General features: G+C 44.2%; 1 protein-coding gene across 3 annotated transcripts in view; it reads right to left on the reverse strand.

Moving 5' to 3' along the window:
• Window positions 1–332: 332 nt before the first annotated feature.
• Window positions 333–15,999, reverse strand: part of runx3 (RUNX family transcription factor 3) — a 48,736-nt gene continuing 33,069 nt past the window's right edge. For 2 of the 3 annotated variants that reach the window (XM_038728923.1, XM_038728924.1), the window contains exons 6-8: window positions 14,154–14,297; window positions 8,155–8,229; window positions 333–3,531 (exon numbers count right to left, since the gene is read on the reverse strand). In XM_038728923.1, the coding sequence (XP_038584851.1) occupies window positions 3,053–3,531; window positions 8,155–8,229; window positions 14,154–14,297 (698 nt within the window). In that variant the 3' untranslated portion in view covers window positions 333–3,052. The remainder of the gene's footprint in view (window positions 3,532–8,154; window positions 8,230–14,153; window positions 14,298–15,999) is intronic. The other variant, XM_038728925.1, reaches the window with a different exon arrangement.

The following is a 15,999-nucleotide window of genomic DNA, read 5'->3' on the forward strand; positions in this document are numbered from 1 at the left end:
GATGATTCCTGGAGGTGAATTATGTCCTGTGCCTCCATGTTTAACGTTTTCACTCTCAACACCTCCCCCTTTTTAACCATAACATACCTCACAGTCCAGACTTTTGAGCATTGAATTTCAAAATTAGAGAACTCTTGTGGTATGCAGTTGTTTTCATAGTAAAGCGAATAATGTAGAAGAATGTGGCCATAAATCTTGAACTTAAATCTAATGTGGCTTTAACCTCAAAGAAAAAAGATGTCGTAACTCTCTCTTGGACTTCTTTTAATTCAACTTTTTTTAAAAGTAATTTATGAAATAAACAGCAGTTATGAACACAAAAGTGAGACATGTTTTTTTTGTTGTTTTTTTTTTTTAATTAAAATGATTAAAAACTACATTATCTGCAAACTTTACAAGCACTCAATATGGAAGCATTAACAATATCATTACAGACATAGATGAGATTCTTAAATTAACATATCAGTTTCAGATGTACATGCTTTGAGCAAGAAATGAAAGATGAAGATAAATTGACATTTTGGTATATGAAAAGGAAAAGGGGCATCTCTTTAAAAGAAAACAAAAAGTAACATTGTGCTCTTAATTCCAATATACAATAAAATACAACTCACGTGTACATTTTGGCTTCCTAGTTTTGCATAAAGAATGATAATAGAGATCAGTCAAGTCATGATCCATTTGCCACATCCCATCGTCCTGACAGTATTACAGGCAGTTGTGAAGATCTTTGGTTGTTTTATTTTTAAGGAACCACACAAATATATAAGTACACATGTGGTTTCTCTAGCTGCATGATTTTTGCCCATAATAAAGTAAGGTCTTCTACTATAAAAAGGCTCCAGAGGAGAAAGCAGGGAACATGCTTTCCTTCTAAGTCAAAGGGAGATATGAACGAGGCATTGTTACTGATTGGTTAAAAAAGACGATTAAAGCTAAAGGATCATTATGTGAGATCTACCAAACACCTTGCATAACTTATTTTTACCTGAGCTCCAAATGCAAGTGTTTTTGGATCACAATTCACTATGAAATAAAATTTCACTTTTGTGGCAACTAAATACCCATCTTTCAAAGTCATGCTTCCTTCGTGTGGAGGACTTTTCTAGTACCTGCTGTAAATGCCTCTACACAGCTCATACCCAGGTGATCTTTGCAGGCATTGATGATTAGTAAATTAGACTAGAAAAGACACAATCAGGACCCTAAAGGCTACAAAGCACCCACTGATTATACAGAACAAAGGGACCTGTGCACAACAAGGGAAGGTTTTTGTGCATAACTGCCCTTGGTGTTGGTAAGAAGATACCACTCTGACCCCACGTCCTCCTTCTACCCCTTCATCCTCACTCTTCCTCATCCAGGGATAGAGGGATCACATGTGTAACTGCAGGGGAAAGGCCCTCTGGACACAGGGAATGTGCACACACACCTGTGGTGCAGGAATGTGTGTGTGTGTGTGTGTCTGTGTGTGTCTGTGTGTCTAATCATGAAATCATTGATTACTTGATGAAGGATTTTTTAAAAGGACACACGAAGTGTGTTCATCAAATATATGTGAAGGAATATTTAATATTTAGTTCGGCAGAGTTTCAGATAGTTTTAAATACATAACCAAGAAGGAGAAATGAAAGTTCAAACATAGTGCAAAAATTAAGCGACTGGCTTATTTAGCGCAGAAAGGCAATTTGGAAAAAGATTCACCTAGATACACCGTCTCACTAACAGAATCTGTTGGGTGTGGTTCATAAGGAATAAAAGTTTTTAGTGCATCAAAGCTACATTGGAAGACAAAATAATTACATTAAAGGTTTTGTTTTTTATAATTTAGTAGCAATATATTACACAAATTCCAAATTTATACTTAACAACAAAATATGGTATATATACTGTGTGTGTGTGTATGTGTGTGTATGTATATATATATAGATATATATATATATATATATGTATGGAAAGGTAGAGAGAAATGCTTAAGGATTTTGTGTATATGCGCACATTTCCACACAATTTGGCTCAAATAAATAGAAAAAGTAAACTGGCATCCAGTTCAAAAATACCAGACTAGGACTTTTTTTTCCAGAAAAAGGTTTGAATGAGAAATTTAAGGAAAAGATGAAGAGAAGACACAACAGGATTTAAATATTCGTGCAGGAAAAGAAACCAATAGGACAGGTTGTCTTTTACATCCCTCAAAATATCAGCCATTGTCCTGTTGAAACACGACACTGATGACACAGCAGAGGAGAATTCATTTCTTAAACATGTGAGTCCTGACAGATAAAATGCTTTTCTCTCGAAGATGCAGCGATTGTGTTGAAGCATCCACTGCATACCGTAGCACCGAAGGCTAATGTGTCCAATTGGATAATAAATTAGGCAACAAGGGACTGCATCAGTACTGTGAGCACATAAAACAGCCCTGGATACAACTGAAGATCACAACTGAAACAGTACCTTTGCAAATTTTACAGAAATTAAAGCTTAAAAGGAACGATTGCTACAGCAGTGCAGTCATGCCTGGGGAGGATGTCGGAGTCACTCGAGGGAGCTAACATCCATTCCGACTGCTCTTCTCACCATAGCAAGTGAGTTGAATCAGTCCGAACAGTCTGATACATGTCTGCTGTGGTTTTTCAGTCAACTGTACTGATCAGACCGCCATTGTCTTTTGTCTTTCATGAGTACCTGCTTACACCAGACAAATGATCCTGAAAGGTCACTATGGCTTCTCTGGTGTTACCCCAGGTCTATTTACAGTTTCAGCTGAACGTCATCTCAACTTACATGGCTTTTATAGTCCTTTAAGAGTACATGTTTTAGCACAGTGCAGGAGTTTACTCAAAATTTACAAAATACATGGAAGTCTTGAGAGAGTTGGTAAAACGCAGAAAATCTTTAAAGCGAGTGCTGGAGAAATAAAAAGACAAACATGCAGCATTTCTCTTTTTTTGTTTTTTTCTTTCAGTGTTCATCTTTTTTTGTTCATCATCCTCTTTACATTTCCTGCCTTGCTTCTCCCACACCCTCTGATTGTCTAGCTGTCTGTCAGTCAGTAAGGCCTCCAGACGGACTCATCCAAACGGCCTGAGCTCATTGCAGTGGGGGAGTTGCTGTGGCTGCCGTCGGCCTCCACACCCTCGCTCTGGGTGTTCAGGCCCGGGTTCATCAGGCTGTTGGTCCCTGCGGTGCCCGTGGCCCCCGAGCAGGACAGCAGGCGGGTGGGGGAGCGCTCGCCCCCGGTGTTTCCCGGCGCCACCATGGAGAACTGGTAAGATCCAGAACCTGTGCCGTAATACAGGTAGGAGTTGGACTGGAAATTCTGGGACTGGTTGTTTGAGTAGGGGGGTGGCAGGTAGGTGTGGTATCTAGAAGAGGCTGACATGCTGAGGCCACTGATGCCAGTGCTAGAGGTGTTGGCAGAGTAGGGGAAGGCCCCGGGGTAGTGCATGCGGGGGTCTGAGAAGCGAGGGTCAGTCAGTGGCGACAGAGACGGGAAGCTGGTCCTCTGTTGAAAGAGATCTGAAGTCCCTGTTGGCAGAAACAAAAAAAAAGGGCTGAGAGTCAGCAAACATTAAGCCATGAATGAAAACTGCTGTTGTGATTATGAAACAAGGAGATTTCTCATTTTCTATTATTCTAAAAAACAACCCTCATCTACAGAACAGCAAATTTTCCCAAACCCCCAATTCTGAGCTCAGATTTCTTGCGATATGCCTGACCATGGAAATGTTTGCTCAAAGTAATGAACTGAGACATTTTTTTGCTTAATAGCAGTCATCAAACACTGACAGCACATCACCCCACAGCCCCGTGCACAAGCCTGAAGTTATGAAAAGGCCCCCTTGCCCCAGCCCTCCTACCACTCCTTCAAAAGGAGAGCAACCTACAGTATTCTGTCTTTCTCAGAGCAATGAAAAGAGGCATTGTCAGCGCTGAGGGGTTCTTTGTATAAACACCAACGGCTTGTTGCACTGTTGTGCAACTCATCATGAATCATACTTGGGCGACAGAGGCAGACGGTCACAATCAGAGACAGACAAGGAAAATGAAAGGAAAGAGGGCGAGGGAGGAAGAGAAACATAGAAAGAGAAGAGTGTTTCTGTGTGAATATCCACTAAAGTAATGTGAATCACAGTCCAGGGCCTGTCAGAGTTAACTGCTAAGTGTAATCTCACAGGTAACAGAGCACTGTGAACCCAGCTGTCAGGACTTCAGTTTCACTGCACACATTTTAATTTATTCAGCTGAGAAAAGGGAAATAGAAATATTGCTTGGCAGTTTGCTTCTCTGAGATTTGGGGCCGCTACTGTCACCAACTTAGATCCTTAAGTCAAACACCACATTGCCCCTCTCACTTAACTGAGGCGAATTATTGGCTGACTTTACATCCTGAGCTTCGGATATGAACCCATTTGCAGTCGTGTAGGACTGAGCTCTGCCTGCTGCCACCTACTGTAGTATTTGGACCCTGGTACTGGGACAATTATGTTCCATATTTTTGTTGTATTATGTAAGTTAGAAGGTATATCAGTTTTATGGGGTTAAAGTCACAGAGGTCATTCTTAGTAAACCTCTACTGTTTTTCCCTCTCCTTTTGACTTCTCAGGTCAGTTTGTAGTTTTTATCACTACAAAGCACCTATCAGGTAAATCAGATACTAGCACTAACATTATGCACATGCATTATAATTCTTATTCAGAGGTGTGTAAATGAAGTCTTGTCTGACAAGTTAAGCATGTCGAGTCATTACGCTCATGACACTCAGATATTTTGGAAGAAGGTCAGGTGGCTAACAGCCAGGCCAAAATACTCTGGAGTTGTAAACGCCCTTCATGTTGTTGTACGCCACAATGACTAGGGAGAGTTCCTCATACCTGGTGTCAACAAACGGTACGCTCAGTCCACACCTGTGGCTCGTACACACACTCACACACACCTCAGCCCATGGTTATTTGTTTGTCCGCATGTGGCTTTCACGGGTCCAATGTTCCCACATGACTGCGAGTGTAAAATGTGGATTTGTATGGCAGAGAAAAGAGAGCTTGTATTTGTGAAATAGCAAGCGCTTGCACGCCACAGCCCTGAGGGGGGAGAATGCCAAACTTGCGTGCCACAGTCTTGTTGAAATGTCTTTTCCCTATGTCTGGAGAACTGGGTCCATTTTCAGCTACAAAAAAATCTGTTCCTTTGCAATTTCCACGGCCCCTGCTATATTCATTTTTTTTTCTCGACAACACATTTCTGCAGTTGAATTTCCTCTTCTTTTTGGGATGAGGGAGTTTGGTGGTAGTGGGGGGGCTGTTTCTTTTTCCAGAGTCTACCAGGCACCGGAGTCAGGCTGCATATCTGATTTCACGCAAGGAAAATCCAAGACTTCAGCTGCTGTTGATTCGGGTGAAGGGGAGTCGGCCCACTAATTCCTACCGGACTCCCAAAAAGCCTTTGCGCTCTCTCGCTCGCTCGCTCTCTCTCTCGCTCTCTCTCTCTCTCTCTCTCTCTCTCTCTCTCTTCATCTCTCTCTGTCTGTGCTAACTTTAGGCTTCAGGGTGAAGCTAGGGAGGGGATGTGTGGCATGGGGACTTGATGGCTCTGACTGCTGTGGCCCACCACTGCACATGATCTCCAGTTAATTGGAGTCGGTGGAAACGTGTTGGCTAAACTGCGGTGGGGATCGACTCCTGTGTTCTGTCAGGGGAAACTGGACTGGACACTTATCACAACACCTTAATGGGCTTGTGCAGTATCAAGCTCTTGACTCTGAGCCAGGAGTAGCCTGCTACCACCTAAAAAACTCTATAGCACAGTAGCTCCCTCTGGAGGAGAGGGCTGAACAAACTATTTTGCAATTGAGAAGCAAAGTTCTGCAGTCTGCTTTTCTCCTTCTTAACCATGTTACATACCTTACTGCATCCCCACCCTCCCCCACCCAGTATAAGTACAGGCTTCACTGTTGTGGCTGTGGTAACCGTGGTGTATCTTTGGCAGAGAGGGTCTTCCTAACTGAGCCTAGTAGTAGCTGCCTGTAACCTCTGCGGCCCAAAACCACACATGATCTCCATTAGGCTCATCTGAAACGTGTTGACTAAATTGCAGGGACAGGAGAGGGGATGGACCCCAGAGGGCTAGCTGGCACAGCCTGCTGTCTGTGATGCTCCCAGTCTATGAAGCGGGTAGCTGGGAATCAGAGCTTTTATAGAGAACATAATGTTCCAGCCCTCTCTTTCCTCTTCTAGCTTTGAAGCATAGTGCAACGCACTTATTTAATTCTGAAACACCAAGGGTGGAGTCCTCCTCCTTTCTGCTTAGCTCAAGAAGTCCACTAGTCCACAGTCAAGCGTGTAACCCAGATATGACAGGAGGTTTGCCTTATTTGCGTATGGGAGAAACTGATTTTGGTTGTTAACATAAGGGCAAGTTTGAGGCGCCCATGTCTGTGTGTGTAATTGTGCGCAGAATAATGTGTGTGTGCGTGCGTGCATGCGTGCGTGTCCGCGTGTGGTGGGCTGGCAATGGGGAGATGCAAATCCAGGCGCTCACCTGTGAAATGTTTACTCAGGCTTGATGCAAACTGTGACGGCCAGCGCCCAGGGAATGGTGTCTCAGGCAAATAAGCGGAGGGAAAGGGAGAGAGAAAATCCCAGACTCATCCAGCTTCACGTAAAGACACACTGTGTTGTGCTGTCAAACTGTTTTCTAATCCTCTCCCTCATATCGTCCCTAAAGAAACTAACTCCTTAGAGAGCTTCTGTTTTATATACGGACTGGTTTGGGAGGTTTGAACAATGGATGTCATGAAGACGAGCAGTCATTGTTGATAACAGGGTGATGGTGACAAAGCAATACAAGGCCAGGGCAGAGCTGCTGCTGCGCAGGCCAAAGAATAGGAGACCCAAATGAACACAAATGATCTCCAGGTGTTTTTTTAAGCAGCAAGGCTTTAGGGCTGGAGCATCATGTCGAATGCAAATGATAATCACCTCTGTTCTGTGGCACCATGGTCAACAGCCCAAAAGCCTCATCCATGTTGGGCACTTTATCATGTGAGCACAGAGGATTTTGCATGTCCCCAACTTGTGACATGCAATACAAGCAAGGGTAAAGGAAGTCTGTGATTACAAAAAAAACAGATTTTCCTAATGCGTCGACAACCAGGGTGACATGAATAATATGTTTGCTTGTCGAGTAAATCCTTTACTCTGAGAGATATGACACTTCCTTGTAAAGCCACTGACGTGATGTTTGTGTTTTGCTGACCCTAGACCACGTATACTGTTATTGTAAGGACAAAGATATATGAATACATGTAGCATCATCATTTATTACACCTTTTTTTTTCTCTGCCACATTTTCTTTACAGTCTGGATGTCCTTGCATTTCAAGTTCAGGCTGTAATGTCTCAAAGAAATGCTTTTAATAGCCATCACTGTCAGCCACATTTTTCACACTATTGTGAATGTCTTGCTTTGCAGTGAATCTTGCCTCACACAAGCAGTAACATATGTAAATATGTAATTCCCCGGTCTCAATACTTGATGCTTCAGGCATTGTGTTATATCTGCCGAATTGTTGAAAAAAGAGCAAGATCAGTGAGCCAAACCTAAAAGTGTTTTTAGTCTTTCATTCTCTTTGTGTGGGTGTGTGTGGGTGTGTGTGTGTGTGTCCTCATCAGAGTGTGAGTGGGTGACTCAGCATGTCTGGTGTGGTGTAGTGGTTTCTGGGTAGGGGACGGAAAGAAGACTGAGGGGGCTGTTAGACAGCAGCAAAGATCCAAATCACCAAGAAACAAATAAAAGAAAAAAGTAGTGGGAGGGAAGCAAGAAGAAGAAGAAGGCGGCAGGCAGGGTGGTGGCGTCCTAGGAATGTTCTGGGGTGTAGTTAGGGCCCTACGGGCAAAACGAAACAGACTCCAAAATTGTCACAACGAATGGCACACCCTGGCATGTCTTGTGCTCGCCTTTCCCGCTTCTCCTCTTTATATTGTTGTATTGTATTGTCAGATTGTTTCAATTTTAAAGGCTGTCAGAGCTTCTACTAACTGCCGAGCTTTAAGTTAGGAAAAAATATTAAAAAGGCTTGAAAGAGTAGCCAAAAGCATAGTTACTCAGAAGTCTATGCATAGTAAAACAGAAGAAGGGCATTGTAATTTCTTACCTGGCCATGGTCGGAGGTCCTCCTCCACCTTGCATGTCTTCAGAGCGGGGGTGTCCATTTGATCCTGCCACAGGGCTGTTGTAACACACATATGAACAATAGGTGAACACTAGAATCTACTCCATTGGAAATAATTCAGTGGATGAATTGTGTTTGTGTAGGAGTGTAACATTTTTCTACTTTGTGGAACGAGGAGAAATGGGTGAGCTGCATATGTGTACAGGGTGAGGAAGTCACTGCCTGTGTCATAGAAATCTGAAGTATGAGCCAAAAAACTCCTCACGACAGACTTGTCAAAACTGTCTTGACTTCTGGAGATGTGTCTTCCTGTCACAGGTTGGCCTCTGCTGACAGAGCAGTGAAAACTGAGAAGAGGAGGGGTGGTTTTCTCACCAGAGTGAGACCAGTCCTGGAAAAACATGCTTGATGGGTGCATGGGAGATATTTTTGGGTCTTTCAGGCGAGACACTGGAGGGGCAGTGGAGACCTGTGAGGTGCAGGACACTCGCTAGCCTGTCCAGCCGAGCTGTCAGGAAGGGAAAGAGGGTCAAGGACCGACTGGCCCAATGCGTGGGACCCTGCTTCACACTCAATGGCCACACCGCAGGAGTGCTGACACAAACAGGGGCTGTTTGCTCTAGGTCTGAGAAGGTGCAGTTGTTACAAGACAACTTGCACGGAGCTTTGTGGACATGGGCAGTCTCTGCACATTAGTTGTACAGAAGTCTAGTCTACAGGGTTACCTATTGTTAAAAACATTTTTCCTCAAATGTATACATAAATATTTTCATCATAAACAGAAGACAGAAGCCTGCACATTATATAACCATGTCATGGTGCTGTACTTTTACTGACAGCAGCAGTCAGCCATGTGGTATCGCTATGACCCTCCGCTGTTGAGACACCGCAATATAGTAAACTCCTAACCTCCTGTAGTGGCAATTAGGAAGGAGAAGGATGCCAGAAGCAGAGAGGGGGGTGGCACTAGGCTGTTCACCTATAGCCACACTGAGCTCAGCATGTGTAAGATCTGTGCTTCCCCTGGAGCTCCTCCACTTCCTTTGCAAAGGCCCAAATCAGCACTCAGTCACTGAGAGGTCCTGCACTATGCCTCACAATGGCAAATTCTTAAACATAAATGGCCTTATTCAGAAAGGCTTCCAAGCAGCTGGTGCGATTCGCTCAAGAAAATAAACATTTCCTTCAAATATTTTGATTGGCCAGCAGACAACGTCAATACCAGAGGCACAGATTACCCCTGTTAATAAGAGCACCAACCCCCTGGGCGGAGCTGAGGAGTGTGGAAGGCAGGGGCTGAAGTGGGAAGAAGCGGCGACTGCGTCACAAATAAGAAGCTTTGGGGTAGTGCCAGTGTAGTTTTGGGGAAGACACAAATAAACACATGCGCTGCTTTTGAAGTGCATGTGTAGATGAAAGGGGTGGCTGAGACGATGTTTGAGCCAAAATGGCATCCATCCTCGTGACTCCGGATCCAGCAACGCCTCCGAGACATGTAATGCGCCTGCAGTAATGAAGCGTGTCATTGAGACACAGTGAATACCGGTCCTTGTGCTGGCTTCCTGTTTCGCTTAGGCCTTAGGCGTCGCAACGGGGAGAGAATGTGAGAGAGCAAGCAAGAGAGAAAGAAAGACGCCAGCAAGGGAAGGAGAGAGAAAGAGAGCGTGTTAGAGAGGGGAGGAACACGGCCTTGGCTCAGCTATGTGGGACATTTGATATGTCTTTTGAGCCCTCACTTATAACGTGAGCAAAAACAAACACATGGGCTGAAAAATCCTGTGTTCTCTTTGAGAGCTCGTCGTCCTCCCACCCTTCCCCTCTCCCCAGACTCAATAGAGACTGTTCATGGCACACATGTAGTTTCTGTAATTGCTGAAATGTAAAACTTAGCCTGACTCTGATGTGAAATTATAACTTACACAAACAGTCGAGTCTGGTAAGAAACAACTTGCTCTCACTTCTCTTTTTCTTTCATTTTTTTTTCACCAAGGAGGCAGATTCCATTTTTTTTTTTGTTGAAGAACAAAAACATTTTCAGTTTGAATTATTCATCTCAGGGTCACAAAAAGAGAAAAACCACAAGTGAGGCTTTAAGGCACCATAACAAATAAACTCCGTGGCGGCCATTGACATATTATGTAAATAGTGGAGTGCAGAAGTAAAACAGAGTGTCTAAAGGACTGATCCAGATTCCTGCTCGTTTTGGTTGTATTGGCCTCAGAGGGCCAGCTTCCTGCTTGGGTTTGGCAGAAATCAGCATGAAACCCAACTAGCGTGACGGCTATACTCAAAAGTCCACACCACAACTACCTGACGGTGCTAATTTCCTGTCTTGCTCTTGTTTCTAATTGGCTGATCATGTCATTCTGGATGTGTGAATTAGTGTGAGCCCCTCGGTTGCGGCACTAGCAGAGTGCCGCCTCGAACCTGGGGGGGCCGGCCAACTTGTTTATGTGGAGTAAACAGTGTGGTCACTGTGGACGAGGCAGGAGGGACATGGCTGCATTGGGCTGGTTCTCCATCAAACAGGACTTTCTCAAGTTAAGTCCAGCCCAAAGGCCATAGCCTGAACATACTGAACAAGAGGGCCAAAGCACAGCTGCAGCAGATGTGTGCCAGTTGTGCAAGAGGAAGCCAGAGGTATCAACATTTATAATAGTGTCATAAATAGAATTTATAAAAAATAGAATTAGCAGGATGGATGCTGAGTACTTTAAAACGTCTGTAACATATTATTTCCGCAAGATTCTACTGATATTTTCAATAATATCACCACACGCTCCTACAGACAGGCACACACTCACATTCAAACTTGTACACACACACACACACACACACACACACACACACACATACACTATTGGGCCCTCATCAAAGCAATGAGCACTTGACTTGATGGCGGAACGTTATGCTAGTATCTCATATTCATCTTGAGAGAGGAACACACAGGTGTTGGAACAAGTAACATGTTAAATGATACCACCTCAAAAGTGCCAGGACTTTTTTTGGGATGATTAAATTGCTGCTGTATTTCTTTTTCCCCCTCTCTTACTGTTAAAACACATTTAAGTTAAAAGAGCCGCTTTCTTCTCGGCTGTCTGTTAGAGGCTGTGCCAGGGGCTTGTTGAGTTTTGTCTGCATTTAAAATGGAACAAGGTAAAACTGGAATCTGTTTTCTACTTTGCACAATCAGATTTTCTATCGTGTGTATGCTTTACTTAAGAGTGGAAAGAACTGTGTATCTATTATAAATGCAATGTCACGGTTAGATGTTAAAGGATAAACTAAATTCAGTGTCAGAGGAAGAGAAAAAACTGCCACCCACAGACACATATAGTATACACATGTACCTCACTTGAGGTTTTGAAAACCAGAATAACAATTTAGCACTTGATTGTCTGAGTGTCAGATTTGCTTGACTGCACTAGTTGAACAACGCATTTTCAACCACACACACACACACTGTCCCTCCGCCCTTGCTGAGAATCATTCCACATGTCTACCAGGCTTACCTGTGGCCACAGAAGAACAAAAACAAGCAGCGAATGCAGCGTCTGCCAGCGTGCAGGAAGCCTGTCACTGCATGCACTGTAATGAGCTCTTAATTACCCTGTCTGTCTGGGGCACTAGCATAGAGAACTTGCAACACTAGCACAGAATTGTGAAGGTGTGTGTATGTATTGTGTTTTCAATGTGCCTATGGTGCAATCGTCTGCATGTGTGTGTGTGTTTGTGTGATTTAAGAATCCAGGGTAGCATTGAGCAGATGTCTGGAGACACGTCCTGTTGACAAGAAAACTGAGACAGTATTTCATAGCTCAGACAACAAAATGAAGCAAGGAGGCTTTAGGAGGAGATGACACTGTATTTTCTTATTTAGTCGTCTTCAAGGGGAAAATGCAAGGTTCCAGCTGCAGAAAATGGAAAACATCTTTTGTAACAGCAAGACGGGAATCCATTTAATTATAACGTGTTGATGGGCCATCTATCACCCGGCAATTCTCAAACAAACAGGGCCCGGGATTTAAAGTATCTGCAAAATACAACAGTGTCTGGCAGGGCCGCCAAAAGCTGAGACGTGTGTGCTGTTGATATGTAAACACCTCCCTGTGTATCTGAATGGGATTTATTACAACATGTCTATTTATGTTTGAGCTTCGCTTGTAATACTGTAGTGTTGTTGTTTGCGCATGATTCCGACACATACGGGAGCGCTCTGTGTGATGTGTGCCGCGACATACATTTCCAGTCTGCTGCTCATACACTCCAACAGATAGACAAAGTGGGAGGGAGAAGGGCTCTCTGTTCTGTTATTTAATTATTTTACCACTCTTGTCCTGCGGTATGCCGTCATGATGGTAATACCATAGATTAAGGTGTGTGGTTTTTACAGCCCTTCCCCTCGTCTGTCTCACTCACACTTCTTATAGACGGCCTCCAGTCACCGGCAGCTGTAACGTAAAGCTCAAGGCCTTTCTGACAGTTCCAACTGATGTTAATGTGTTGTGTCTGCTCACTGTGTATGTACTGTACATGTGTGTGTTGCACCATCACAGCCCTTTGAAGCCTGACAAGCCTATGACTTTCCTATAATACTAGCCTTAATCCTGTGCAAGGCAGATGAGAGCACAGCAAGAGCTGCTCTTCGTCTGCTGTCTGGACCAAGTCTGTACACCTCTCCCTGCCCCCCCCCATTCAAGTCAGTATAAGCTTAGCTGCAGGGGGCTTTTTATTGGCAGACAACCTACAGAGCTCATGCCAGCCTCTAAACCATCAGAAAATTATAATCACAGTGGCTGTATTGTGTTGAAGCTCCACAGTGTTTATTTTCAGCATAACCAGTCAGTGGTGTTCCTAAAATGGCTGACATGGTTTCTCCTTGGTACAGGCTGTGCGAGGGAACAAATCAATATCAGCAGTAAGGACACAGGGATGCAGGGTGAAAGACCCTGTGTTCCCCACAGTCAGCTGTTAGATAGGCCCATACTGGTGACTCAGTGCTGGCGAAGCTACGCACAAGGCCAAACACCGGTGTATGGCTGTGATACACACTGATAGAGTTCCACCCACACATGGCCGAGAGCTTCCAAACAAGCCCTCCTGTACACAGCAACATGCTGATACAAAGGTAATGAGATTCATTAGCCAGCATGAGAACTAGAGAGTGGGTGGAAGAAGAGGGCACACTATATATATATATATATATATATATGTGTGTGTGTGTGTGTGTTTAGTCTGCATGCTTCCAGACATGGCATCCTGTTAAAGACGCTCTGACATGTGACGGAGAGTGAACACTCATCCTCACTCCAACCATCACCCACGCAGCTGTCCACAGCGCACACACATATGCATGAAACAACCCCCTCCCCTCCATCACACCACCTCAGTCTGAGTCTCAGGCCCCCTCCCCACCACCAACACCACCACCTCCCGCCCCCGCACATTTGACCAGTCTGAGAGTGACGTGATTGCCAAGGTAGCGGGCGGCTGTTACATTCCTGAGGCTGTAGTGTGCGGTGTGCGGAGGCCAGCTTCAGCACCCAGGCCAAGCTCGGTTGGCAGCACCCGCCGTGCCACCTGGCCACAGACTCAACCCTGCACGCTGTGGGGTCCGGACTCACCAACGCAGGGCATCCGGGGACAGAACTGACATGAGCTTCCCCTCGGACAGCCAACACATATACCAGCTCCCAGATTAGTTAGCAGAAGTCCAAAGTCCCCCGTGGAGGAAATGCACATGAAGGGCTTTTGGCTTAGTTCAATGCTGGGTGAACCGCATGTACTGTGTTGATGTGTAACAGATTTGTGTTACGGATTACTTACCCTCTGGTCAAATAAAACTAAATATGTTTGTTTTATTAAAGGAGTTATTTACTTCTAAGTATTGGCAGTTAATGTGAGCTGATTTTACACTGTTGTGGTGATTTTGGTGATGAGGATGTTGCTTGCTTGTGGTTGTATGTATCAGTGGTCCTCACCTTGTGCGCTGAGGTGGGTTTGGTGGATGGGACGGGGATTATTGTTCACTGGGCCTATTCGCATATTCCGCTGGTAGCGCTCGATCTCTGACAGCCTGTCCGAGAACTGCATCTTCTGGGGGTCTTCTATCTTCACTCTGTGCCCTGAAACAGCGACATGAGGAGGACGGGTAAGAGAGAAATCAAGGACTTGCCAATTTACCACCTACGCAACCAGGAAAATGGCACAAAATGGCACTTTAAATTTCCAGTTGTACAAAAATAGCAAAAACAATAACTAGAGTCCTATTGGAAAACCTTTCCTTCTTCCAGATTTCTAAATGGAGCCGGGCAGTTTGACATGTCCTGGCAAAAAAAAAAAAAATCTCTTTGCCTGTCTAAACTGTAATTAGTGTAAAATTGACTTGGACTGTGAAGACCATCAATATTCTCCATTGTAATTCACAAACACTCAGACATGAAATATAAGCGGGGGGGGGGGGGCTGTTACCATGTTTTTCAGCTCAAAATACAAAAATATTATTTGACTGTTAGCAGACCTTGAAATTGGCTAGACACTAAGTGTTACCCAAGCTGCACCTGCTGCCGCGTCATCTGCAGATAACGATAGCATAAGTGGATGAAAATGATTGCTTGAGTAATGCTGTTTTCCCTGAACCTTAAGTATATAAACTAAATAATAAACTCCAAATTGTAACATTTCTATGAACTAAAGACGTTAAGTGATCTTTATCTTGCCACATTTGCCTAAATCAAGAAATAGTGAGAAGATCTGTACCCAATAAACACCCCTCTCACACACACCCACACACACATACATTCAAATCTGACTAACGCAGCACTTAGTCAGAAGGAAACACCCAGACAAGGCTACCAGACCATAAAGTCATCAGTCTTAAACATTTAAAAAAAAAAGAGAAAGACAGAAGGAGAGCTTTTGTAGGTCTGAGTGTGTGTTTTTTTTATTTGCACAGGAGGTGAGAATTAACTCAGAGTAAGTGAAGCAAGTCTGCTGCCTCTCTTTTATTCAGACCTGGACAGCTAACCAACACACTTAGTGCCCTTATCGCTTTGATGTCCCATTCAGGGAGATGGTAAAGAAAAAAAAATCTCTGATCATGCCTTTTATGTAGACACACACGTACAAATACACATGTTCACGCACACTCACACACATACGTGCACATGCTCTACATGTGAACACACCTTAAATTTCAGACGTCAGTCCGGATGAGGGCTATTCCTCTAATGGGAGGAAGAGATTTTAATGTAACTATCAATGCACCAAAACTGTGTGCGAACCAGCATGTATACATTCTGTGGTTTTCTCCCTGGCATCTCTACAGAGTAGCCTAATGTGAAGTAATGGCTGGATTTGAATATTTTATCACTATATAAAGGGGGCAAGGCAGACGGACCAATATGGATTTTGCCCGTCCTTTCTCTCCACTGACCCATGGGCAATATATCTTCCCTCGGAGGCTGACCCATGGGTAAAGTTTCCTCTCGTTTACCGCTCTGTCCATTTGTTTGTGCCCACCACCTCCCCTCCATCCCCTCCTTACAAACGATAGAAATATCTAGCAGTGACGGCCCCCAACACACGCAGATACAGATACACAAAAGGTACACAGGCGCACACTGATGCAATGTCTGAACGCAGGCAGGCACTGAAATCAAAAGTGCAGCACAGAAAACGTTGGTACTTTTTTTACTCACACCCACTCATCAACAGTTACGTTGCACTGAGTGAGTGTGTGAGAAAGAGAAAGACTCAGTCATGACTAATCTGTCTGAGCAAAGACAGCAGTTCTGTTGCTGCTCCCCAGCTGTTTTCCCGAGCATT

The sequence above is a fragment of the Micropterus salmoides genome, unplaced genomic scaffold (assembly GCF_014851395.1).
Source record: "Micropterus salmoides isolate LMB-PRFRI ecotype aquatic unplaced genomic scaffold, ASM1485139v1 Ms_hic_scaffold_19, whole genome shotgun sequence".
NCBI lineage: Eukaryota > Metazoa > Chordata > Actinopteri > Centrarchiformes > Centrarchidae > Micropterus > Micropterus salmoides.